General features: G+C 35.4%; 1 protein-coding gene across 1 annotated transcript in view; it reads left to right on the top strand.

Annotated features, from left to right (window-relative positions):
- The window catches only part of rdgB (retinal degeneration B), a 608184-nt gene that overhangs the window by 497862 nt on the left and 85112 nt on the right, over positions 1–25210 (top strand). Inside the window, exon 19 of the mRNA XM_090391630.1 lies at positions 9777–9926. Within this exon, the coding sequence (XP_090247756.1) occupies positions 9777–9926 (150 nt within the window). The remainder of the gene's footprint in view (positions 1–9776; positions 9927–25210) is intronic.

Genomic DNA, 25210 nt, shown 5'->3' with positions numbered 1-25210 from the left:
AAACTTCCAACAAAAGGCTTTAAATATGTTACAGCAAAATTTTTCTAACATGTAGTTCATGACTTTGCCATTCATGCTAGGTACTTCACTTGGTGAGGAAAAACTTATAAATGGATAAAATGTGATTTCCTAATTATTTAATGAATTCTTTGAACACTAGCATGATCATCTGTTTTAGGTTTAAAACTAGCCTTCTGGCTTTATTGATGTTTTTGTCACTTTTATTTATTCATATGGCATGAATAATAAAACATGCAGTACAATACACTGTCACTATAAAAACGTATAAAATTAAAAGTCGTTTAAAAACCAATAAAATTAAAAGGTTACATCCATATTGGTCAAATAGTTCATAACTTTGGGTGTAGCACTTAAAAAGTCCAATTTGTCTCCTGAATATGGTCCACAGTTTGTCTTTGAGCTGCATAATCACAATGTGGGGATGGTCGTTTACCCCATTTATAAAGCATGTCTGCACATACACCATGACCAGTTCGTATTCTATTAAGCTGAGTCCAGGATTTTCGTCGGAGGTGTGAGCAAGCATCAAAACTTCCTTGTAATACTTTGAGAGAAAATTTTGTGGTGTCATCTGTCTGGCTCTCCCACTGTTCTTGCCACTTTTGCTTCAGACCAAAGTTAGATTGTAGTGGTGGATGTCTTGATCTCAATTGTCGTACACTTGATGGGGCTGTGTTCTCCAAGATTTTCTTATACTCTGTAAGAGAGCCTTAGTCCTGTGCAGATTTGGTGGAACAATGTTGCCAAGAGATGGAAGCCAGTGTGTGCGTTGATTTAATTGTGCTAGAAATCAGTCTCATTGTATTATTTGGTTGGTTATCAACAAGTTTAACATGTGTATTATTTAGCCACACTGTTGAGCAATATTCGGCAACAGAGAAAACTAGTCCAAGAGCTGTAATCTGCAGATTATCAGCTGTTGCTCCCCATGTTGTGCCTATTAGTTTTTGTGTTATGTTGTTACGGGTTCTTAACTTAGCAGAAACGTTTGTTAGGCGTTACTTGTAAGAGAGCGTGCAGTCCAGGATCACGCCCAAGTACTTTGGAAATTTATTGTATCGTAGTAAAGATCCTTCAAAGAAGATATGTAAAGTGACATCTGCCATGTGATTATTAAGATGAAAGCTTGATACTTCTGTTTTGTCTGGATTGAGCTGGAGCCTCCATTTTTTGTAATATTCACCTATTGTTTTCAGATCTTTTGTAAGTACCTCTTCAGCCTGGCTCATGTTTTTGTGTTGAATGGCACATTTGTTAGCTAACCTAATCAGCCGAACTGATGTTTACCCAGAAAGAATTGGTAAGTTTCATCCTAGGATAAAATTCTGTAGGGGAGAGGGGGGGGGATTAAAAAACTACTAACTTCTCTTTCCAGATGTTAGTAGTTTTCTCTTGAGATCATCTCTAGTGAGCTTGATTTCTAATGTGTGGAAATTCATTTGTCTGAAAAATACATTCTTAAATATTCACACCATCTTCCTTTTCAAAAAATTTACATTATCAAGCCTTTAGAGGCCAATTCAGTTTGTTCTTCCAAGCTATTATTCAAAGAAGAAATCGTCCACAATTATAAAAACTATTCACAAATAATGATTATATGCTAGAACATATCCAGCAACTCTGTATATCCTACCTTCTATCTCCATGTGATGAGAAAATACACAGGCAGTGTATGGCAGTAATATATACTAAAAGGTCCATATGTATACCTCACCAGTACTTGGCCAAAGAAAAAGATATAAAGATGTAGGACTTGAACCAACTTGGATGATGAAAAATTAAATTAGTATTACTTCCAGGCTTCTATAATGCAGTATGACTTATCATGAGAGCCCAAACCCCTTCTACAAACCAGAATAATTATCAAACTGCTTGTTGAAAACATCAGCAATGTTGGAAATCTCCATTCACTACAACAATGCATTCTAGTCATTCACCATTCTCCGTGCAGGAAACCTATTTTTCACTTCCTTACTGACATCCTTTGGACAGTTTCCTGGAATGGCTTCTCATTCTTGCACTACCTGTTACCCTGTGCACTGTTTTTCCTGTATTCACTTAATTGGCAAACCATTTAATGCATCTCATTCATATGTTTTCTTCTCCTTCTATCTACATAGAATAGTTTCTCTAGCTTGAACATTTCGGAGTCACTTGAAAAAATCCGAGTAACTCTTCCTCTGTATTCTCTGTCTGCAATGTCTCATTAACACTGTGCATAGAAATCCAGATGTGGCCTGAACCTGTCCTTTAACACTGGCACTATTGCCTCATCATCTGTGATTGTGACTGTCCTTTACATTATGACAGCAGTTTCCGAGTTACATAACTTTTGCAGTGTGTCCCCTGAACTTCACATCCCTATTCATTGACATTCCCAAATCCTGTCTGCCTAGCATCCCTGTAACCAGATTAATACTGACTGTTCATGTTTATTTTCCTCCATTTCAGTAAATTAAAGATACCAATAAATTATATTCTCATCCCTATTCATTGACATTCCCAAATCCCTTGTCTCTACCACCTAAAGTGAAGTTCCACCAGCACAGTATATCTCATTCTCTCTCTCTCCTCTGTCCCCAAGTGTATGACTTTTCATTTGGCAACATTGAAATTCGCATCTGTCCAAAGAACCAACCTGTTTAAATGCCCCTGCAACAACATTACACAAAAGAGCTCTGACATTATTCTCCCCAATTTATATCATCATCAGCAAAAAACTGAATAGATTCACTCTAACATTTAAATATTGTCAATATGTAAATTAAAAAACAGTGGCTCTCAGAACCCTCTGGTATCCTGTCACCTTTTTCTTTTGAGACACTGCATTCTACCAGTTGGCTTTCTGTCTGCCTAGCATCCCTGTAACCAGATTAATACTGACTGTTCATGTTTATTTTCCTCCATTTCAGTAAATTAAAGATACCAATAAATTATATTCTCAGTTTCATCCTTTATCCAAGTGTAAGCAAACAAAGTTTGTGTGGGAAATCATTTCACGACTAGATTACTCATATGTAGAGGTTAATGAGGTAACATCAATTGCCTTAATATCTCATAATGCAATGTACATAATCTCTACGGACATGTATAATGCTATGCATTATAGTAGTGGCCACTACCCAGACTGGTTTCGACCTTTAATTGAGGTCTCATCAGTGGGAGCCAGACCCAGAAGTGATACCAAGGTTGAAGTAATGCAGAAATAATACAGTGGAATCTCGCTAATCCGAACTAATAAAAACCGCGCTCGTTCAGATTAGCGAAAAGTTCGGATTAGCAAATTTTCCCCCCAAGAGGCAACAATAACTAGCGTTTAAGACAAAAATAATCAGATTCTGATGGTACATCAATTTAATTCTGTAAATAAATGAATTAACTGATAGAAAAAATGCTACTGTACTGTAATATAAAACTTAAAAAAATAATACAGTACGCAAGTTTATTTTAGTAAAATATTTAGTTTGTATGTACCTGTATTGTTGAGGATTCTGATTTAATAAAATTGCATAGTTCAGTACATTACTTAATTTGCGTAAAAAATATCACTTTCTTGTACACAACACACAAAAAAAAAGTTCCACAAAATAACACAAAAAAGTTTTTTTTTTTATTTATTTATTTTGCTTCTTGGAAGCTAAACTTTTTTCGAATGCTTCTTCTCGGAGCTGCATTAGCAATAAAATTTTGTGGAATGCCGTATCATTCTGCTTAGCCTGTTCTATACACATATTAAAACTGTCAACTGTTTCTTCGTGTTTTACTTTTTTTCTTAGCGTTCTTCATCGTCATCATCATCGTCTGCTAATTCATTCTGTAGCATCATATTTATAATTTATGCATCTGATTTAATTTCGAATTCACTTTCAGTTCTGCCTGTAATCCATTCCGTACAATCTGTTTGTGAAATTTCAACATCTGAATTTATATTTTTAACCAAATTATACCCGTTTTGAATATCCGCTTTTTGTGTATCACTCTAGTTATCTTCGTAAATTCTAGAAGGCCACAGTTTTTTCCATGATGCTCAACAGCGGTGATTCATGCCGACAATACAGTACGTACTGTACAGTATAAAAAAGCAAACGTGAACATACAATAAATCAAAATAGGCCTACAGTGATACAATCGACCATACAATGGACAGTATGAAAATATATATATACTGTACTGTAATAATAATAAAATAAATAATAATAGTTAAAATAATAATTATTAAATAAAAATAATAGCACACAAAATAATAATATGTAATAAATATAACTTTTTTTTTTTTTTCAAACCGCAGTTCGGATTACTGGAGGGTTCGGACTAAAGAGGTTCGGATTAGCGAGATACTACTGTATTTCCATATATAAGTAGCCAAAAGGTGTCACACCTTATCACTAAAATACACCGGATTAGAGAGTAGTTGTTTCCATGAAGTATTTTCTTTCAAATAAACCTTTTAATAACATTTGCGAATTACATTAGAAAAATTATATAAGTATCTCCTCTGTCTACACTTGTCACCTTGTTATAAAGTGTAACTAGGTTACTAAAGCAAGACCTTCTCATTAAAAACTCATGCTGTCATCTGAAAAGATTCTGATACACAAGCTGGCCTATAGTTTACCTCCACTGACTTGGATTCTCTTTTATGCAAAGTCCAAGTTTGTTCAAGTTGTTAGATACTTGTTAAACAACAAAATGAAGGGCACTCTCAGATCCCTTGCACCTTTCCTTAATGTGTGTGACAAATATCTCATCCAATCCCACAGATTATGCTTGATATCAAACATTCTATGGGGAAGCAAATTGCAAACATTTCATATTCTTGAACTGTCAATCTCTCTTCTTCCTTTCCCATTGTCTTAAACATTACTCGCTATCCCCTTTGGGTGAATTGGGAGTAATGTTGCATATGTGGACAAAATAAATACACTGACAAAATACTCGCTGAATGTTTGTATTCAGCACATTTTGTGAGACTATATTAAGAATTGGAATGTTTGTTACTTAAATCAAAAACATTAACTAATTGAAGAATTAGATAACAAAAATAGTAGTATGCATAACAAACTACTATTTTTGTTATCTAATTTTGGCATATAAATCAGAACTGGGTGTCAGAAATAAAACACTTGATCAAAGACTGGGGACCACTGATATGAGAATTCTGGAGTGAACAGATACATTTACTAAACTTACTAATATTTCACTGGTTTTCTAACCTGCATCTTCAGAGTACGGTTATAACTGTGACAAGCACACAGCACTGAACTAAATAAATATGGAAAACAATTCAAATTGTAACTGAAACTGAATTAATGTTCTTACATAGTTAATTTGGAGAAGTCAGTCTCCATTCACTACAACAATGCATTCCAGTCATTCACCACTCTCTGTGCAGGAAACCTATTTTTCACTTCCTTACTGACATTCTTTGGACAGTTTCCTGGAATGGCTTCTCATTCTTGCACTACCTGTTGCCCTGTGCACTGATTTTCCTGTATTCACTTAATTGGCCAACCATTTAATACATCTCATTCATATATTTTCTTCTCCTTCTATCTACATAGAATATTTTCTGCATAGAATATACTCTGGAGAAAGTATTAGATCTCAATATGACAGTTCCCCAGATCTTTTGCAAATTAATACAGTCATACTTATTGAGGTTAGGAGAGTGCTTCAGAACTCTACTGATTATAAAACTAGTCTCTCAAACCTATAATGACTTCTATGTAACATGAATGTTTTCTCCTCCATCTAATTCTATGTGAAGGAACATCCAGAGCATGGTCTGCCAATCCATGATTGTGACGGTAATTTTTGTGTTCTTCAGAGAGATGTTAACTGATATACCAGTTTGTCCAAAATACGCCAGACTGCAAGAACTTTATATACTCCAGAATGTGCAAGAGGATGAAGTTGATCTTTAGGAAAACAGGTGAAGGTAGCTATCTGAATGAAATGCTTGAAAGTGGCATGGTTTGAAAGAGATCATATTTGCAGAGAACTTGGATTATTTTTTTCTTCATATGTGCGATGGGAATGGTTTTTCTGCAATCCTGTGCTTTGGTTGCATGAAAGATGGGGATGCACACAATATTTTATCTGCTTTCTCTGGGCTGTACTAATGTTGTTAAAGTCCCTCAGCTCAGTTTCAAGGGCTATGTCATTTGAACAAACAGCTCGGTGAGTATTAAGGTGAGTAGTAAGCTGTATTCCATAAGTGAAGAAGACACAATTTGGTGTAAAGTGGTTGACAAACAATATTAAACAGGAGCTGCATGTGAAAAAGAGGCTATGGAAAAGATATAAGGAGACAGGTGAAGAGCAGATGCATGAAGAATATGGGACACAGGCCAGGAGAGTGACTAGCATGGTAAGGAAGGCGAAACTGGAATATGAGAAGAGATTGGCCCTAAGATCCAAAGAAAATCCTAGGGAATGTTTTAGCTATGTGGCTAGTAGGAGAAGAAATGATTGTGAAAGAATGACATTGTGGGATAAAAATGGGAATAGAGTGACTGATGCAGAGGACATAGTGGAATTGTTCAATGAACACTTTATTAGTGTATTTCATCCTGGAGGAGTAAATTTTAATACTAGAGGTATAGAGCAGGTTCGAGGTTTAGAGGTGAAGGACGAGAACATATTCCAAATACTGAGTACTGTGGATGTCAGTAATGCTCTGGAACTGGATGGTATTTCACCATGTGTTTTGAGGGAATGTGCTAAGGAACTGACAGCTCCTTTGACCTGGCTTTTCAGTGAAAGCCTGGCTTTGGCAAAGGTGCCCAGGGAATGGAAGGAAGGTAAGATAGTGCCATTGCATAAGGGCGGTAGCAGACTGGAAGTGTCTAATTATAGGCCAGTTTGTGTGTTATCGGTAGTTGTTAAGATCTTGGAGAAATTAGTGAGGGACCGTATACAGCATTTGGTTGATGAGGGTAATGTTATCTGTGAGAGTCAACATGGATTTGTGAGGGGGCGTGCTTGTTTTAGTAATATGCTAGCCTTTTATAATAAAGTTACAAGAACAGTAGATGAGGTAAAGGCTTATACTGCCATTTTCTTGGATTTAGCAAAGGCATTTGACAGGGTGCCACATGATAAGCTGATATTTAAGTTGCAGCACATGGGTTTGGATGTCAGGTTGGTCAACTGGATTAAGGATTGGCTGTCTAATAGTTATCAGAGAGTTGTGTATGGAGGGGCAGTTTCAAGGAGGCAGAGGGTTACAACAGGGCTCGGTATTGGGACATATATTGTTTAACCTTTATATCAATGACATTGTCAGTGGATTTCATGGGGATGTTCAGTTGTTTGAGCATAATGTGAAGCTGGGAAGGGTTATTAGTAATAGTGCAGGTGTGATAGTCATGCAAGAGGATTTGAATAAGCTAGACAGATGGGCAAATGAATAGGGGTGTCGTTTAATGCAGCTAAATGTAAGGTCTTGAGGTTTGGGACACATCGCACACTGTCAAATACCTTCGCTTAATCCACGGAAATGGCAGTATATGCCTTTCCTTCATTGGAGGAGATATACTGGAGGAAGTAGGGGAGACAAGAGATCTGGGGTTGATGATTGATAGAAACCTGAAATTCATGGGACATATTGCAAAGGTGAGTAAGGTAGCACGAAGGATTGCTGCAATAATGAAAAGGACGCTGACCTGCAGAGATAAAAGAGTTATCGTTGTGTTGTATAAGACCCTGATCGGACCACACTTAGACTATTGTTCTCAGATTTGGTCCCTAAGATTTGAAGGGGATAAATTAACTGTGGAAAGGGTCCAAATGCAGATAACAAAGACAGTTTCAGGACTGTACAATGTTAGTTATGAGGATAAGCTGTGGGAATGTGGAGTGCAGAGTTTGGTGAATAGAAGGAGGAGAGGTGATATGATTAAGACTTTTAAACTGTTGAGAGGTGGTTACAGGGTTGACATTGTGGAGTTCTTTCGCTTGATTGAACAGTGGGAAGGAGTGATTACAAGGGGCCATCCCTGGAAGTAACGAAAGGAAACTATGAGGAAGAGGGTGAGGAGTGGTTTCTTTGCATAGAGGGTGGTTGAACCATGGAATGTATTGCCTGATAGAGTGGTGAGAGCAAGAACGGTCAATGAGTTTAAGGAGTGGTATGATAGACTTTGTGTTTCCTAGGAGTGACCTCCCACGTTGAGTCTTTATAGACTTGTGTTTCCTAGGAAGGACCTCCCGTGATGAGTCTTTTGACTCCTTGGAGGCCTAAATGATGATAATAAATTATTATAATAATAATAAATAAAAACTCTATTAACATTCAAATCTGTTTTATTTTATCTAGTGGCCATATAAATTTTAGTGGGCCACGAAGTTGAAGTATTAAAATAAATGGGCCATGGAATAAAAAGTTTGGGAAACCTTGCTGTAGCCATTTCCTTTATTCAAGTACACTGGCACTTAGTAATAAAATGGGGATACATTACTAAGATACACTTAGTAAAATTGTGCTGCCCACTATTGAGTATTGCATTCATTATCCTCCCACTGTTTTACCTTTAACCAACTTTTTCAATACTTGAACAACCACTCCTGATATGTTAATCGGTCTGTAGTTTGCTACCTCTGTCTTGGAATCACCTTTATGTGATGGAGCTATTCATTCCACTTTCCACTCCCCTGGTACCCTGCCAGAACAGACTTAGATATAACAGCTTGATTAGAGGCAATGTCGTTTTTCTTGCATGTTCACATAGTACACAGGCTGACATACCATCCATTCCTAGTGATGCGTTGACATTGATATTTTTCAACATGCTCAAGTCTCTCCTGTTCATCTACCTCAATTTTGATATGTGTCTCAGTCTGTCACATCAGCAACTGCAAAACCTCCACCTGGATGATACACCTTTGAAAAATGATCACTCAGCAACTGAACTAATTTTTTTTCATCTACCATCAGCATTGTTTAAAGTCATCCTACTACAGTCTTTTACTTCTACATAACAAAAAAACTCTTTTGAGTTTACTTTGGCATTCTTAACTAATTTTCTCTCATAATCTGATTTGTTCTTTCTTTCTGATCACCTTTTTTTTTATATATATTCCCTCCACAATGTTTTCTTTTTTTGCAGCTCTTGCTTTATATCTCTACTCATCCGCTTAATCCCTACTTGTTTATCCTCCACAACAGCTGGCCTGGTTTTCAAGTGGCTGATATGATTAATTTAATTACTCGCTCTCCAACCAACGGGTTGTGGGAATGGATTCTTGTGATTGTCTTACCTTGCCTACTGCTATAACCTTTGAAATGGCACAGTATGACCTTTGCTGTCCTTGCACCATCAAAATCATAAATCACCATAATCATCCTTCTGACCTTGGGTATGCAGTCTGATACTGCTTCTCTCAAACAATCTCCAACCACATTCCTGTGAATGTTGTGATTCATTCTCGCTACCTGAAATGTTGGTATTCTTGCTTTGCATCACATAACTGATCTACATTGCTACCGATTTGGATCATTTCATTGGTTCGATTGGAAAAAAAAAAAAAAAATATATATATATATATATATATATATATAAAACTGCATTGAATGCATTTATTACATTTATAGCAGTACTGTGAAAATAATATTGAAAAACTATACTACTGTCTGTCTGTTTTTTTATGTCAAACTCCTAATTATTGTTTGCTGGTTCGGTTGCCATCAGTAAATTAGTAGTAATACCTAGTTTTATTTATGGTTTTATTTATTATGTGTTATTTCTGACTAGAGGTGACCATACATCTATAGATTTTTTCCTGACTGTGATACCCCCTAAGACAGAATGTGTGATCTTTAGTATTGATGGCTCCTTTACTGCCAGTGTTTCTGTAACAGGCCGTGATCCCAAAGTACGTGCTGGAGCAGTTGATGTTGTCAGGTAGTAATATTTCAAATTTTTTATATATGTGTGGACAAATGTACATTTTAAAAGTTAATACACATACTTATAATACAAATACTCAAATAATTAATTTAGAATACTTTTTTTTTTTTTGTAAATTTTTTGAATAACACATGCAATTTACAGACAAAAATACTAGTTGTGGTGTTGGTGGGCAGTAGATGGCGTTGATGGAGATGATTGGTAGTAGAGGTTCAGTGTAGTGGTGAGACTGTTGTATAGTGGGTGTCCTCCCGCGATGAGTCTTCAGACTCCTTGGAGGTGTCACGAATAATAATAACTTTTAAATATTTTGTAAGAACAATGGCAGTTGGTATCATAGTACTGGTTGTTTTTTTCATCCATCCATCTGTTCTGATGCTATTACCAACTGAGATTGTAAGGTAACTACCTCTTGCTTGTGTCCTAGGGATATGCATTTCACTATCAGTAAAGTAAAACACATCCTAACATATATATAAAAACTACCTAAATTTTTTAAAGATTCTACTTGAAGTTTAAAGAAGGTCATCGTGTCTTCACCAGATGGTGAAAGTAATCACGTATTTTATCAACGAAGTAGAAAGGGCAAGTGTAAGTTGTGCTAAGCAAAACAGAAATGTTTAACTTCGGAGCAAGAAATTATTCCAAGCAAATGAAACATTTTTTTATGTTTCAAATTCACCTTTACAACTACCTAAATTTAAAAAATATGCAGTTTTTCATTAGTCATTATAATATAAGATTTATGACTAGGAAATGTTCCAGCTGGTAATGCACACATATCTCGTAGCTTCTTCATTCTTCTTCAGAAAGCATGCTTCAACTGTCTCTCTGTATATTTTAGAGGTAACTGTTGGAGAAAATTTAGTATGTTGGGAGATCTGATTAGAGATTTCCAGACATCATGAGACCCTGATTTCTGTTGAGGGAGCCATGTGAGTGAATGGCTGCAGTACATTCATTGATTAGACATGAAAGGAAGTTGTCCTCAAGGTATGGCATGGTGGCTGTGTCCCAGTCTATGGTTTGATTTGTCATGGATGTAGGAGTTGCATACTCAGCTTCTATATTCTGTATTACTGAGATGTTCCTTTTTTTTTCTTATTGCAAAAATTCTGCTTGTCTGATCCATATAAGGTGGATGACAAGAACAGAGAATCCTTTTATAAACTCCCAGAGGTTCTACAAAACTCTGGGTGTTTTGTATTTTGGAGATCTAAGGAGACTGTGGACACTTTGGATAGTCCTGTAAACTATTCAGATGTTATGAACCTTTATTCTTCTTCTTCAAGGATATATTTCAGTGAGATTTTGGAGAGTATCAGAAAATAGTATCTTCTAGAGGTGTTCCTGGAATATATATTAAGGACAAATTGGTGGAGCTGAAGTTCTTCACTTGTGTTCATCTTTTAAAATAGAGATTGCTAATTTTTGTGAGTGATAGAAAGAGACAAAGCATGAAGATGTGAGCCTATCCTGTATGGATGGGCTCACTGATATCTAATGAAATTCAGCCGTCTGTATTTTTAATATCAAAACATCAAGAAAAGATAGATTGCCTATGCACTCAAATTCTAATATCCATCACATATTCATGGGTGAAGTGCATTAAGAGAATGAAGAAAGTTTTAATCAGAAATATATCATGTTTTCAAACTATAAAGATGTCAGCATATTGCCACCACATGGCAGATTTTGAGCAAGGAATTCTGTTTTGAAGTTTTCCCTAAAAGAATCATCAGAAAGAGAGATAAGGAATTTCTCATGGCTAGTCCAGAAATTTCTTGTAAAAACAATTGTTCTGTTTGAAGATGAGAAAAAACCAGTTCAAATAGTCTAATGACATCTAGTAGTAAGACCTCCTCAGTAAGGTTCAGTACAGGAACATTGATATAAAGAGAGACTATATCCAGATGTGTGTGATGGAAATATCTGATAGTTTCTGTATGAAATGGGTAGAATTCTTAATGTTAAAGTCAGAAAATTCCAACTATTTCATATAGAAACCATCCTGCTTCTGAAGAAAATATGTAAAGAGGACATTACATAAGTCGGATCTCTTTTAACAGTATACTGCATCTACCAATTGCCTCCTGCTGCAGATATCTCTCAGGATGACCATAATGATGCCATATTGCAGTTATTATTATTATTATTATTTGACACCTCCAGGGAGTCCAAAGACTCATCAAGGGAGAGTGTGACAACAGCATCGAACGATTGGTCCCCTTCCAACTACTAACCGCACCCAAACTTACTTAACTGAGCCATTAATAGCAGAGGCTCTACCAATCGAACAACCTTTGCCGGCTTCTCATTTCTTTTACTGGGCAATTTAAATGGTGACAACAATCTGTGGGATGGTGCTCGAATTAACATAGAGAACGAGTTGATGAGTGTGTGTGTGCTTGATAACAATATTCTCTCCCTCTTGAACATAAGAAGAATCTATCTGAACATTCACTGTTATCAACTTAACTGTCTGCTCACCCTCTCTCTCTCTCTCTCTCTCTCTCTCTCTCACCTCTGTTTAAGTGAGAAACGGATGACAACTTATTTAGGAGTGATATTTTTCTTGTGCTATCCACTTCTTTGCATGAACAACTATGTACTACATTATGGATGTTATAATGGAAAATTGAGCAAGCTGACTGTTACCTTCTCTTCCTTAGCAGAATTTGATTCTACAACTGTCAGTTTATCTCCTATCAATGAATGTGTAATGAAGGAGAAGTAATGATCATATGAGAAGACACTGGCAATGGAAGCTACTGCCACAGACCCATCCATGTGTGGCATGATGCCCTAGCCCTTGTCATTCTTCCACTTTTCTATACTTCCCATATTCTTGTTTACTATCCTATCTTCCAGACCACCATCACTGGGATACAATGCCTTGTTGTCATGTTTGCTGTACAGTGTGACCTGTGAACATCTGGAAAGGGGATCCTAGTAGTCCTGGCACTATTTTGGTCTCTTCTTCAGCAAGACAAGTGGTTCTGGATTTCCTGGCCAGGATCATTCAGCTCGTGGGCTTGCCAGCAAGGGACAACAGCTTTCCAGTATGTCTTCCTTCCCTCTTTGTTAAGGGACTGGGCCAAAGGCTTGCTGTGGTGCCAGCATACTGTCCGGATAATCCTGTCGTTCCACTCCCGATGGCTATTACTTGTTGGTCAGTGTGCATCCATGTGTATCTCCATGGTGGACAGGGAAGCTCTGGTGCTGAAACAAATTTTCTTTGAGTATAAATAATTTGTTATCTTCTAGTTTATTGTGGGACCTTCAACAAGCCCCAGTTATGGCCAGAAACTATTGCAGCATCAATCAAAAACAAAATCAAGAAACAAAAACCATCAGTGACAGCATTGATAAACATGCCACCCTTCTTAATATTGCACTCAATGCAAGAATCAGTTAAGAAACTCCATTCAGGGAACATTCTTATAGAAATAACAAAGACACAATCAGAACAACCACTTTGTGCAACATTCATCACGGGAATATCAGTCATGGTTATTCCCCCACACACCCTCAGACACACACACACACAATTTTAAACTGTTCTCAAGGAGTAATATCAGAGTAGGACTTTCTCAATATTCCAGATGAAGAGATCTGCTCTTATTTGAAAGACGGAGAGAAAACTGTAAGAAGAATCCTCATACCTAGGGATGATTACCAGGTTCTCACCAGGAATATCATTCTTATTTTCATCACACTTAAACCATTGACATCTGCAAAAGCAAAAATATTTCAACTTCCTAGGCTCTACATCCAAAGTCCTTTGGACTGAAATTTAGATGATCCTCAAACTGCCTGTTGTAGTCCTGCCATTTGTGTCCAATGTGGCAGTAAAGATGACAAGCAAAAAGACTATAAGAGCAAAACATTGACCTGCAATGATTGTGGGGACGATAACCTAGCATACTCCCAAATATGCCAAACATGAAAGGATGAAAAAGGAGATCCAAAAAATAAAAGCTCAAGCAGAGCATCCCTTTTTAATGTAGGAAGTTTTTCCTCATGGTTTCAAATTAACTTAAACTTGCCAAGAAATTGTATTCTTGTTTTATCTTTTATTCCAAGTGTATGCAAAGTTTGCATGAGAAATACATGCACGACTATGCAAAGCACACACACCTTTTTGATGTGTATAATGCTGTAGATTATTGGAAGGACCACTACACTGATTTGTTTTGACCTTTATTGAGATCTCATTAATGAAAGCCCGACACATAAGACTTCTGCAGTAATACAACCTTAATATCTCTTGAGAAGAGCAGTGATGGTGAATGAGATGATAGTGAGAATGTGCAGGAAAAGGGATCTGGAATATATGGATGTGTTGAGTATGTTTGAGAAAAGAAGAGAACTGTATGCAAGAGATGGATTACATTTGAATGCAGAAGGTTGCAGACATATGGAGAGACTGTTGTTTTCTGCTCAAGTTGAGTGTGTTGGGACAGGGAAACTAGAATTGCGCAGGTGGCATGTTGCATTGTGATGGCCTCATGTGGGGATAGTGGCTTGAGAAATGAGGGGTTGTGCACTGTATTTCAGAGCCAGGTGGAGTATGAGGGAAGTAATAATGGCTATAAGAATACTGGCAGTACACTGATTTTTTCTGTATAAAAATGCTCGGAGCATTAATAAGAAAGGGAACGAGTTTGTGACTGATTGAGTCTGTCTCTCCAAAGGCTGTTGGTATCAGTGAAGATCCTCCTCAGTTAACTTGTTAACTGATTAGGATAATGGCTTTGAGAGTATATGGTGTGAGATAGATGTTTATATGACAAGTTATTAGTGGGATGTTGCTACAGACCAGGGAATATAGTTGGTGATGAGCAGGAAATGTTTAGGCAAATTAGTTTGGCAAGTGAAAAGTGATCAATCATCATGATAGACTTCAACTATAGTGATATAAATTGGGTAGAAGAGGCAACATACAGTAATAAGGGAACTGAATTTTTGGATTTCTTGAGAGAAAGCTGTCTAGGGCAGCATGTGGTGAAGGGAAAAAGAGATCAAGAATTTTGGATTTGGTCATAACATCAGAGGATCTGATTGGGACTGAGATGACATGCTTGTCCCCCGCCCCCATTGATGAGAGTGATCATGTAGTCCTTACTTTGAGGATCAATAGGTATGTGGAGAGATCAAAAGAGAAGGAAGTTATGTGTAATTATAAGGCAGATGATTGTCGTAGACTTAGAAATCAATTTGCAGCAGCACAGTGGTAGAGAGTTTACTTCATTTTTTTTTTAATGTTGAGCCCATACATGAGAGGTTTTTGTTAATCAACCTATAGTATGTTAGTACCATGTGTGGGTAGTTGGTTGGGAAATGAAAAACTTGTTTACATTTGATTTAAAAATAGCATCAACAATTCCCCCACTCAGTACTAAATCCATTGGAATATGTGCAACTGTTGCCCAACATCTCTTTACAGTACACCTTGAAACCCACAGAACAAGTTTCTTTTTCTCCTTCTTCATCCCTGCTGCTGCCGTAGTGTAGAACAAGCTTCCTCCCAATGTCGTTCCCAAGGAATATAATACATAGGTGTATGTATATAATACATAATACATAGGTGTATTATGTATTACATATTATATTACAATATAATACATAGGTGTATGTATTATATTCCTTGGGAACGACATCGGGAGGAAGCTTGTTCTACACTACGGCAGCAGCAGGGATGAAGGAGGAGAAAAAGAAACTTGTTCTGTGGGTTTCAAGGTGTACTGTAAAGAGATGTTGGGCAACAGCTGCACATATTCCAATGGATTTAGTACTGAGTGGGGGAATTATTGATGCTATTTTAGATGAACATTTGCCATTTGTGATTTGCATAAGGTTAACAGCTGTTCAGAGGTGAAGTAATATCATGAGCTAAAGAGAAATCCTAGCTTTTTAGAAGCTCTGGATGCAATGGTTGCGTTTTGCTTATGCTTTGATGTACATGGGAGATACTTAAAAAATTGTTTACAGTAATGACAGATTGTATACCTCAAGTAAAGAAGATTAAGCAATTTGGAGTCAAATGGAATTTGGAGACAAAAGGAATAACAGGGGAATTGCAGAAGATACAGAGATTATGGACGGCTTATAAAGATAGAGGTGGAGTACAGTTGCATGACGAATATAAGACTCAGCTACAAAAGTGATTAGTGATAAGGAAAGAAAAATTAGAAATTAGCTTTGGAATACACTGCTACTGTAAACATATATACTACTTTACAGCCTTTCTTCATCATCATAACACTAATTACGGATATAGACCTCCATCTAATATCCTTTTTTGAGGTCTTCCCGCCCTTCTCTTTCCAATTGGTTTATATTTTATTATTTGTTTAGGGTATTGGCCATTCAGTTTACATGTTTTATCCATTTTTATTTATAATTGTTTAGTTTTTCTTCTATTCATTTTGTTTTTAGTTTTAAAATGTCTTCATTCTTTTTTGGTCTAATAATGTGTATTTTGCAGTTCTCATAAATCTCATTTCACTTGTTTTTATTCTTTGTTTATCTTGTTTGTTTATTGTCCCAATGCCATATAATAATACTTTAGCAATGCTGTTAAGTATTTTATATATTTTCAAGTGAGTTTCTTTTTGTACTATATTTGCATTGAGTGTTCTATTTATCAGGCCTATATTCTGTAAAATTTTTTCTCCTTTATATGATATTTCACATCCAAGATAACTGAAAGTATTTATCTGTTCTATTATTTTATTATTAATAACTATTTTACTTCTAACTGGATGTTGTCCACAAAATGCCATTGTTTTAGTTTTATCTATGGAAATTTTCATTCCAAACTGTTCTACTATAATGTTTAAATTATATATATTGCTCTTTGTAAATTGTCTTTCTTATCTGATATTATTACCTGCTCATCTGCAAATAATAGTCTATTTATTTTTTATTCCAGGAAATTTCTATGCCTGGATTGTTTAAGGTGTTCCACTGTAGTAATATTTCATTAATATAAATATTGAAAAGCGTTGGAGACAGAGGACATCCCTGTCTTATTCCTTGGTTTATAGATTATTTTTCACACATTTTTACATTTATTTTTATTTCATTATCTTTGTATATATTCAATATTGCATCTTGTAAAATATTAGGTATATTTATTCTTTGTAATATATCAAACAGTATATATCTTTTTACTTTGTCAAATTCTCTTGTTTTTTCTATAAGTAGTTTTAAACAAAAAGCTGTCCATGATCATCCTTTTCTAAATCCATTTTGGCATTCTAATAATATTTTTTCACTGTATATTTTCAATTTTTCATTAAGTATTTTACTATATATTTTGTAGCATGTATTCAATAAACTAATACCTCTGCAATTAGCAGGTTTTGGTTTATCCCCTTTTTTAAATATAGGTATTACTATACTTGTATTCCATTCTATTGGTATTTGTCCATTTGTATATATTTTATACACCAGTAATAGAAAATTTATATCAGTAATAGAAAAAATTAAAAAATATAAACATAAATGGATGGAACACGTTCAAAGAATGAAAACAGAAAGATTACCAAAGCAAGTCTTAAAGTACAAGCCATTAGGAAAAAGAAAACCGGGACATCCTCTTAAACGATTCAACGATGATTTCTAAGGCCGGAACCGGCCATGCTAGGCCTCAATCCTTGATACGCATGATGATGATGTATATATTTTATTTAAAAATTTTAATAATCTCTGATGATATTTTTTTCCAGCAAATTTATACAGTTTTGGAGTTTATCACATCTTCTCCTGCTGATTTGCCCATTTTTTTATTTTACTTAGGTTGTCCTTTAATTCTTCCATTGTTATTATATCCTTTAAAGCATTTTGTAAGTTATTGGTGTATTTTTTTATGTTAGTATTATCTGTCCAAAGATTTGTGAAGTAATCCAAGAGTTCTTTTACATCTATTTTGCAATTTATATTTGCAGTTTCTTTTATATCTGCATTCATGTGTTTTAATAGTTTATATGCATTAGGTCTTATTTTGTATATGTCATTTTCTAGATATGATACAAAAATTTTTCCCAGCTTTCTCTGTCTCTTTCTGGTTTGGCTATTGCTCATCTTTTTTATATTTAATTTCATCTTCTTGTTTTTTGCTACTTAACCATCTTTTAAAGGCCAGCATTTTATTTTCAGTGATTGTTTTTATTTCATTGACCCATATATGTAATTTTTTATTTTTATGATATTTTTTGTGTGTTCCTAGACTTTCATATGCTGCTGATGCGATAATTTCTTTTATTCCATTCTTTCTCGATGTCTTCATTTTCTTGTATTTTTTCTAAGTAGATATTAATTCTGTTGGTATAAATTTCTTATACTTGAATCATTTAGTAGTTCTACTTTGTAATCAAATTTTGTTTCTGTAGTTTGTTTATTTTTTGTATTTTTTGTAACCTTGGTAGAAACCTTAATTTTGCCTGCATTAAATTGATCTGTGCTGATTTCTAGCCCTCTTCCGACTTTAACATCTAGGAAGTGCTGCCTTTTCATTTGCTATAAAGTAGTCTATTATTGATTCTTGTCCTCTTGCACACCATGTATATTTATGTATATTTTTATGTTTGTAGAATGTATTCATTATTTTTAAATTATTATATACTGTATTATATAACCAATGAGTCGCTTTCCATTTTTGTTTACTGTTGGTTTTCCAATTTTTTCTATATTATTATAGAAAAATCATTTCATTCCTATTCTGGCATTAAGATCTCTGGCTATATTTATATGGTGTGTTTTATTTAATTTTTCCTTGTAACTGTTTGTAAAAGTAATCATACACTCCAACAACTGTTAAATTTTCTTTATTTAATATTAATTGCACTTCTAATATTCTTTCATTCCAGTATGTATAATGAGTTACTTTTGCTTTAATTGATTTATGGATCCAAATCATTACACCAGCTTTTGCATGTATTTGTTTGTCCACTCCACTATATATGATCTTATAATTAGTTGTTTCTTTTGTTCCTTTTTTGTTTCTGTAAGAACTGCAATTTCTATATTTTCATCATTTAAAATTTTATCTAATTCTTCTTCTTTATGTACTATGCTTCTAATGTTCCATGTAGCATATTTCACCACATTTTTCTTTTTCCAAAGTTTCTTAACCTTTTCCAGTTTGCGGTCTTATCCCATGTTTTCTGTCTGGTTTGGATTTTGTTGAGACTTGAAAGTAACATGTGTTTCCCTATGTCAAGTTACTAGCATGACGATAGGTATCCTAGAGGTGGGGCTGTCACCTTAAGGCAACTAAGCTTGACATTTTTCAGTAGATAGTGGAAACTACAGTTTGAGAGGAAAGAGTCACCCACTTGCCCTCAAATTGCTCTAATAGCACTGGGGGGGGGGGGGGTAAGAAGTAAGAGGGAGTAGAGGAAAGAAGAGTGGAAGACCAGTCTACAGATGTGATATACTAAGTGTATATTGTAGGAATTAACATCAGGTCTATCTCGGGTATCTCAGGTTTGCCATGCCTGTACTCATCAATGTGAGTACTTATGTATTGGTCACTTTTCATCATACCATCAATGGGCACAAGTGATTCTGGACTGTCGTGTAAAACAACCCCAGAACACCTATTTGGGTGTTTAGGAGTTTGTTGAAGATGGGTGGAAGAACTACAGTTTGAGAGGCTGAGTCTTCTCAGCCACAGATTTGTGAACATAGGGTACTCGCTCTCCTTGGACAAAGAAATGGTACTCATCTGAGAATATGACCTTCTTCCACTTCTCAACAGTCCAGCCTTTGTACACTTTTTTTGCCCACTGGAGCCGCTTCTTTTTTTTGCAACAATTGTTTCTTTTTTGGTCTCTGAGAAGTCCTCCATGCTTCCAACAATCCTCAATGGACTCATGTCAGAAACATTAATCCCACTAGCTGCCAAGTCTATATTTAAGTCTACAGCAGACAATCTTCAATTCATTTACTTTTCCTAACTAGTAAACGATCTATAGTAAGTGTAGTTTTCCTTTTCTCCCACATTTTCCTATTCTGTCAGGAGAAAAGGTACCTGTCTCCCTAAAACATCTTTAAAATCACATTAACGGTACCCAAACCAGTACCACATTCATTGACAATTTGTCTTTGAGTTATGGATATGTGCTGAGAAAGAGTACATATTTTTGAATGCTTTATTGGAAATGATATATTTCCAATAAAGCTACACAAAATTTTATAGCTACACAAAAAAAAACGTTACAAATGTCAACTTCTTACACTATTAAAAATGCACAACGTTATTGATAAATATCATAGAGACAGCTAAAACACGCACCACTCAACCAAAATAGTGAAATAAAACCAAAACAAAAATAGTAAACCGAAAAGAAAATTATGAAATGAAGCAAAAACCAAAACCTTGAAGAAAATATGGCTTGTTTGGATTAATTCGTTTGCTACTGTATGTGGATGGTAGCATAGGAATGGAATGGCCTAGAGCACATGGGGCTTGAGTTTATAGACAGGGTTTGTAGGAAAAATGGTGAGTAAACAGGAGCAAGTGTGAAGATGTCAAAGGAGGAGGAGTGGAGCATGAGTAAGACTGGTTATAGACCGAGAAATGAATCAGTTCTGTCTCCTCTTATTTACGATCAAGAGCATCAAAAATAAGGCAGATTACTATTCCCCTAAGATCCCCATGGGGTCAAAGACTTATCTAAGAGGTCCCTTTGTCATACTCACAGCCCATCATACTGTGCCTTAAACACATTCAAATTATCTGCAGACACCACACTCTCATGCAAGGCATTCCAATCATGCACAACTCTGCATGTAAAAAATCTGCTTCTCACTCTCTTGCTCATACCCTCCTTATGCAGCTTCCAGGTATGACCTCTTGATCTCCCAGTATTTTATGAAAAACATCTTCAATATAACTTGTACATCTCTATCATATCACTCCTCTTCCTCCTATCAACTAAACACTGTAAATTGAATCATCTCAACCTTTCCTCATATTCAACATTCCAGAGGTCAGAAACTACCTTAGTCAGTCGCCTCTGGATCCTTTTCAACATCACTTCGTCCTTTTGAAAATCAGGTGACCAAATCTGTGCACGATAGTCCGTGTGTGACCTAATTAGAATTTTATACAATAAAACAAGAATCTCCTTACTTCTACAAGTTAGTGTCATCTGCATCACTCCCAGAATTTGTTGTGTTGTCCTCACAATTTTGGCAGTGTATCCCCTAAATTTTAGATCCTTATCCACCATCACCCCTAAGAACTGTTATTTCCTCCATCTTCAACAATATATCCCTACCAAATGTAATTTCTACATCCCATCTTTGTTTCTTAAATTTTATAACTTTACATTTTGCAACATTGAACTGACTGTGGGCATGGATGTTGTAATTGTCTGTGAAAATACTAGTAGTGGTGGTGATAGATGCCATTGATGTAGTTACAATTAGTTGTAGTTGGTGGATTGAGTGGTGGAGACAGAGAGTTGTAGAGTAGGTGCCCTCCCTTGATGAGTCTTTGGACTCCCTGGAGGTGTCATATAATAATAATAATAATTCACTCAGTCTATTCAAGTGTTCTTTCAAGGCCACAATATCTTCTCTACTCTTCCTAGTTCATCCTAACTTTGCATCATCTGCAAACAACTGAATATTCCCATCCAAATGTATCATTAACACACAGGTTAAACAGCAATGGCCCTAAAACAGACCCACTGAGGCATACCACAAATGACTTTCCTCTTGCGGAATATTGCTCCACAATACACAACTTGCTGATACCTATCAGACAGTCAAACTCCAATCCAATGCACTAGTCTAATATCCAACCCCATCTGTTCTAGTTTGACTATCAACCTATCATGCAGTAATCAATCAAACCCTTTGCAAAAAAAAAAAAAAAAAAAAAAAAAAAAAAAAAAAAAAAAAAAGTATGCTACCATGTATTCATCAGCTTTGTTCAGTGAAGACGTCACCTTATTGTAATAAAAAGTAGATTACTAAAACATGACCTCTCTTTAGTAAATCTATGCTCTCTATCAAAGATAACGACATTGTTGTCAACCTAATTCTGGATCCTAGTTGTCACCAGCCTTTCTAACACTTTAACCACAACAACTAACACACAGATAATTTGATGTGCGAGTTTCTGTCACTTCCTTTTGAAGCAGGAAAATCTTACCTTCCTTCCACTCCTTTGGAACTTGACCCAGCGTAAGACTTATATTAAATATGTTAAAGCAGATGCCAACTCCCTCCACATTACTTCAAAATACAGGGTGATATATTATCTAGTTCCACAGCTTTATTAACATAAGGTTTACTCAATTTCCCATATATCTCTTGCTCACTTACAGTCAGCCTCCACCTCATCATCAACTGCTCTCAAACTTTCCATGATGTCACTTTCACAAAAATGAAAGACCTTTATAAACTTCTCAACTATATCCTCTGCAGCAGTTGTTCTTATATCATTTTCTCTAATCAGTGTTATCCTTCCATAGTCATTATTTTTTTGCTGGTTCATATTGAAAGAACTACTTAGGATTTTTTTTTTTTTTTGGTTCATTATCCAAATGCTGCTTATACTTCTGCTAATTTTACCAACCAAGTCATGCCTGTTCTTTGTACTCCTCATGGAATTGATTATTACCACTCATCTTATGTTGCCTGCATACTGCCTTCTTTGTCTGTATTGCATGTTTAATCTAGCCATTCAGTCTAAATGTCAAAACATTTAGACATTGCTTCTACCCGATAGTTTTTGAATATCGCCCAAGCAGTACTGATCTCCTTTCCACATGCTACAGCTGTAAGCTGTTTCCAGATTTCTTATAATCTTCAGTCTTGTAGTTGCATATATATTCTTTCCTTACAGAAGTACTCAGATGACTGGCAGCCACCCAGGTAATCATTACATGGTCACTCTCATCAACTGGAAGATTTAAAACCTCATTTATAATAACATCCTCTGATGAGAATGATTAAATCCAAGACCCTAAATCCTATTGTGCCCCCTATTACATACTGCCTGAAGCAGTTGTCCCTCAAAAAACTCAAGAAATTAATTTTCTTCACTTTTAGTTGCTATTTTGTCATCCCAGTCTATATTGCAATGATTAAAATTGCCCATAATGATCATCCTTTTCTGATTTGCTTGGCTAATTTGTTATACATTTCATGGTTACTACCCTCCACATTACCAGGTCGATAGCAGCATCTGGCTGAGTATTTTATTCTATTCACCTCTATCTCACACCATACCACCTCAAAACCACTGGCACTATTTCTGCCTTTCATCTCTGCCATGTATGGCTATAACTTTTTTCTGTCATTAGTAGCACTCCACCTCCCATTTTACCCTTTCTATCTTCACAAAATATATCACACCCTTCCATCTCTATTCCTGTCAGAATATCATCGTCATTCAATCATGTCTCACTTATTCCATAAATTTCTGGGTGAATGAGCTCAATCAACACAGTCATTTCATTTCACTCATTTCTGATACTTTTAGCATTTGTATACAAACATATACAAACAACAGCTCATTCCTGGATCTATAACAAGTTTCACTGATGCCACTTATTAAGTGTGACTTCTCTATACTTAGGAATTTATGGAGACACAACACACATCTTAAAATAATTACTTTATTTAATATTAGGAAAGTAACATTCGACATTTCGACCTCTGTATTGAGGTCATCATCAGGAAAATACATACGTATAAGAACCAAGGTACATGCTACTGCACTATACAAAGGTAAAATTAATCTAACTGTTTATTAATCTTTTACCTAGCCTGACAATGACCTCTTGTGGAAAAACTAAATTAATAATATTAAATTAAAAATAAATAAATTATAAATAGATTATTTTTTTTAATTAAAAAAAACAGATAAGTATAAAAGTAAATGAAAATTGAATTTAAAAAATAAACGTAGGCAAGATTTTTAGTGAAGATGGTAAATTAAATATGGAAATAGACAACAGAATCAACAAAGCTGATATAGTAGGAAGTCAACTGAATACATTTATATGGAATAAGAGAGAAATTACTTAAAACACTAAATTAGCTGTATACAAGACAGTGTTCAAACCAATTTTATCTTATGGATCTGAGAGCTGGGTTGGAAGTAAAACACTTGACCAAAGACTAGAGAACTGCAGATATTAGAGTCCTGAGAAAGATTAGAGGCATGAACAGATGGCATCAATGGCAATATCACATTAAAAATGAGGATATTAGGAAAGAACTTGATATTATCAGCATCCAGGAATGCATTAACAGAGCTAATCTCAGGTGGTATGGTCACTTAAACAGAAATGAGCGAGGAAAGATTAGCAAAACAAGTATTCTCTGCCAGGTTGGCAGGAAAAGACCCAGAGGAAGACCAAGATATAGGTGGATTGATACGGTAAAAAGTGCCTTAGAAGATAGAAATATAAGATCTGATAATGTTAGAGCCTTGACAGGTAACAGACTGATTAGGAGGAGAATTGTATATAGAAAGTTAGTGATGATGTAAATTTTTCATGTAGTACTATCATATCCTGTATACCCATTGAGGATACATGGCAGGAATTTGATGATGATGATGATTAAAAAAATAAACACATAAAATATTTTTTTTTAAATAAATTAAAAAAAAAGAACTACATTAAACATTTCTAAAGTCCTATCATATTGAGATTTTCTTCTGGGTTTGTTCCGGTTGCTATAAGGGTTGTAGATGGGTCCTCCACATTCTTGGAAAGATTAATCTGTCATTTTTGTTCAGGTTTGGATGGTATTTTAGCATTTCACAGGCTTCTTTGAATTTTCTCTCAAACCAGGTTTTGGTGCAATGTAGGGACTTGGTGCCTTTCCAGTCAATTCTATGGTATGTTTGGAGTGTGTGGTCTAATAGGTCTGTTTTACCATAATGGAGGTATTTAATGTGTTGTTTGTGTTCATCTTTTTTGATTAGGATCGTCAATCCTGTTTTCCCTATGTAGGGTAAGTTACATATACATTGGATTTTGTAAACCCCTGGGTGAGCCAGGTATGGAAGAGGATCTTTGGAAGAACTGAGTAAATTTTTTAATTTAGTCAGGGGTTTGAAGGTAGTCTTGATGTTGTATTTATGTAGTGTTCTGTCTATTTTTTCTGATATGCCTCTAACATAGGCTATGGCATTCTTGTAGTCTGTTTTGTTTTTAGTGCCATTTGGAGGATCTTGTGAACTGTTTTTTATTGTAGTCATTTTTTACAAATGTATGGTTAATGATTTCAAATTCTTG

Source organism: Typopeltis vanoorti, chromosome 4 (assembly GCF_054136105.1).
Source record: "Typopeltis vanoorti isolate ZY-2024b chromosome 4, IOZ_Tvanoo_1.0, whole genome shotgun sequence".
Taxonomy (NCBI): domain Eukaryota; kingdom Metazoa; phylum Arthropoda; class Arachnida; order Uropygi; family Thelyphonidae; genus Typopeltis; species Typopeltis vanoorti.
Note: the sequence above shows the minus strand (reverse complement) of the source record. Positions and strands in the feature narration are given on the sequence as shown.